Here is a 3,177-nt window from a genome sequence, read left to right as displayed (position 1 = left end):
CGACCGGCTTGTGTACAACGTCACGGTGGCGGACAAGGGGCACCTCCTCCACCCCAGCAGCAGTTCAAGAAGCAGAACGCAACGGGGGTGTTCAAGTTGGAGAACTGGAGATGCGCCTCTCCGCAGGGCTCACGCTCGGCATAGACAACAACCGTGGGCTGGAGATCAGCTGCCCGCTCGCGCTGCAACGCTAGCCGCATTGCCCGGCCCTGATGTCGTGGTGTTCCATGAAGTCGACTGCGAACCTACCAAGCCCAAGGACTTGTTCTCTCGTCTCTTTGGGCTAAACCAGTCAGGCATGAGTTGTAGTCCAGGGCATACACATGATTCATGCATGAGGTCTACGGGCGCCATCACCATCTCATGAGCAGAAGAAAACAGACAAATTCAGTGAAACATCAACGAGGACTACACGTCACTGAACGGGGGAACTTTATTTCTCATCAAACATAATAGATTTACTCGACATAATAAGTGACGACAAAGCACGCACCCAGATACAGGGGGCGAATTAAAACTCCAACATGGAGGTCCTGATGGACAGTTCATCTATCTTATTAAATAAAACAAAGTAAAACACGTACGCTTGGTTGAAATAAAACAGAAACTGCCCGCGTCACCGTCGGCAGGCTCTATCATAATTCAGACCGTGTAAACACCAAACGCGATGAGTTGCCTATCGTTGGCACGCCCAAAGAACCCGACGATGCTTTGGTCTTTCGGCACGTCAGCGTTGAAAGGTGTACCAGTTGTACGGCCATATGGTCCGTACATTCCTTCGTTGGTGACAAACTTAAGTGACTCAATAACAGTCTGCCCATTGTTAAGGCTGACATATGTTCCAGACACTGCTTTTAAAATCTCCCGAGGCCCCAGCTCAACCTGCAAAACGTGAAGGAAAGGAAATGATTGATCATCAACTAACCTTGTAATTTTGCCAACTCTACAAAGAACACCGGCTAGTAATCCCAGAACCAAAAATTGAAAAAACTTGCAAAACGTACGTGTGGATTCTATCGATCGAATTAATGCAAAATTAGTAATCCCAGAACCAAAACTTGAAAAACAAACCTTTGTGCGGATACCATTACCACCACCCCAAGAACCTGTGGTACGCCTCTTGCCAGATAGGTCAACGTAACTGCATGAAAACATAGCAATTATCCCCTCATGGATGATTGCCATACTCTCTATGCGCCATGGTTGTTCTGATTCCGTAACTGAACCACCATGTCCACCCCATGGACCAGTCTTTGTGAGAGTGGGCAAGCTCTGTAACATGCAAAAGCAATATGCTCCCCATCAGATAGCTTATATTCATTCCTAGATAATGGCTGGCCAACAAGGATCGGTACGTCGATGAACTTGCACATAATTAAAGCAACAAAATAAAAGCTTCAACTAATAAATACTCTTCTCACCTGCATGCTACAAAATCCATGGAAGCGAAGCTCCCATGTGTTTCCATCCTTTACTGCTCCATGGAATTTCACCTTGACTACACCACGCGCCATCGCAAGATCACCTGTCCCGCCAATGATAGAGCACTCACCTGCTTGTCCAACTTGCACTGTCTGTCCAACTACATAGAGCGTAGTGTTGGAAATATGCCCTAGAGGCAATAATAAAAGCATTATTATTATATTTCCTTGTTCATGGTAATTGTCTTTATTCATGCTATAATTGTATTATCCGGAAATCGTAATACATGTGTGAATAACAGACACCAACATGTCCCTAGCAAGCCTCTAGTTGACTAGCCCATTGATCAACAGATAGTCATGGTTTCCTGACTATGGACATTGGATGTCATTGATAACGAGATCACATCATTAGGAGAATGATGTGATGGACAAGACCCAATCCTAAACATAGCATAAAGATCGTGTAGTTCGTTTTGCTAGAGTTTTGCAATGTCAAGTATCTTTTCCTTAGACCATGAGATCGTGTAACTCCCGGATACCGTAGGGGTGCTTTGGGTATACCAAACGTCACAACGTAACTGGGTGACTATAAAGGTAGACTACGGGTATCTCCGAAAGTATCTGTTGGGTTGGCACGGATCAAGACTGGGATTTGTCACTCCGTATGACGGAGAGATATCACTGGGCCCACTCGGTAATGCATCATCATAATGAGCTCAAAGTGACCAAGTGTCTGGTCACGGGATCATGCATTACGGTACGAGTAAAGTGACTTGCCGGTAACGAGATTGAACGAGGTATTGGGATACCGACGATCGAATCTCGGGCAAGTAATATATCAATAGACAAAGGGAATTGCATACGGGGTTGATTGAATCCTCGACATCATGATTCATCCGATGAGATCATCGTGGAGCATGTGGGAGCCAACATGGGTATCCAGATCCCGCTGTTGGTTATTGACCAGAGAGTCGTCTCGGTCATGTCTGCTTGTCTCCCGAACCCGTAGGGTCTACACACTTAAGGTTCGGTGACGCTAGGGTTGTGAAGATAAGTATATGCAGTAACCCGAATGTTGTTCGGGGTCCCGGATGAGATCCCGGACGTCACGAGAAGTTCCGGAATGGTCCGGAGGTAAAGAATTATATATAGGATGTGCAGTTTCGGCCATCGGGACAAGTTTCGGGGTACCCGGTATTGTACCGGGACCACCGGAAGGGTCCCGGGGGTCCACCGGGTGGGGCCACCTATCCTGGAGGGCCCCTTGGGCTGAAATAGGAGGGAACCCAGCCCATAGTGGGCTGGGGCACCAGCCCCCCCCAAGGCCCATGCGCCTAGGGTTGGGGGGGAACCCTAAGGGGGGCGCCCCCTTGCTTGGGGGGCAAGCCCCCCACCCCTGGCCGCCGCCCCCCCTGGTAGATCCCATCTACCAGGGCCGGCGCCCCCCCTGGCACCCCTGTATATAGTGGGGGAGAGGAGGGACTTGATCCCCACGCCTTTGGTGCTTCCCTCTCTCCCCGTTACTTCGTCCTCTCTCGTAGTACACGGCGAAGCCCTGCTGTCGTGACGCCCTGCATCCACCACCACGCCGTCGTGCTGCTGGATCTTCGTCGACCTCTCCTTTCCCCTTGCTGGATCAAGAAGGAGGAGACGTCTCCCGTCCCGTACGTGTGTTGAACGCGGAGGTGCCGTCCGTTCGGCGCTGGTCATCGGTGATTTGGATCACGTCGTGTTCGACAACATCAACCTCGTT

The 3,177-nt window shown here is 49.6% G+C and overlaps 1 protein-coding gene across 1 annotated transcript; it reads right to left on the bottom strand.

Moving 5' to 3' along the window:
• Positions 1 to 415: 415 nt before the first annotated feature.
• On the bottom strand, positions 416 to 1,595 carry LOC123191215 (salt stress-induced protein-like). Its single transcript, XM_044604019.1, has 3 exons — positions 1,422 to 1,595; positions 1,072 to 1,272; positions 416 to 882 (listed from the first exon to the last, which is right to left on the bottom strand). The coding sequence occupies exons 1-3, from the start codon at positions 1,512 to 1,514 to the stop codon at positions 643 to 645; spliced, it is 534 nt and encodes a 177-aa protein (XP_044459954.1). The 5' UTR covers positions 1,515 to 1,595; the 3' UTR covers positions 416 to 642.
• Positions 1,596 to 3,177: the final 1,582 nt, after the last annotated feature.

The sequence above is a fragment of the Triticum aestivum genome, chromosome 2A, assembly GCF_018294505.1.
Source record: "Triticum aestivum cultivar Chinese Spring chromosome 2A, IWGSC CS RefSeq v2.1, whole genome shotgun sequence".
Taxonomy (NCBI): domain Eukaryota; kingdom Viridiplantae; phylum Streptophyta; class Magnoliopsida; order Poales; family Poaceae; genus Triticum; species Triticum aestivum.
Note: the sequence above shows the minus strand (reverse complement) of the source record. Positions and strands in the feature narration are given on the sequence as shown.

Excerpts from the sequence above, each read along its gene's own strand:
- LOC123191215 (XM_044604019.1), bottom strand. The coding sequence starts at position 1,514 with ATGGCGCGTGGTGTAGTCAAGGTGAAATTCCATGGAGCAGTAAAGGAT. Across the intron at positions 1,273-1,421 it reads ATGGATTTTGTAGCATGCAG|AGCTTGCCCACTCTCACAAA; the intron begins GTGAGAAGAGTA and ends TGCATGTTACAG. Across the intron at positions 883-1,071 it reads GTAATGGTATCCGCACAAAG|GTTGAGCTGGGGCCTCGGGA; the intron begins GTTTGTTTTTCA and ends CACGTTTTGCAG.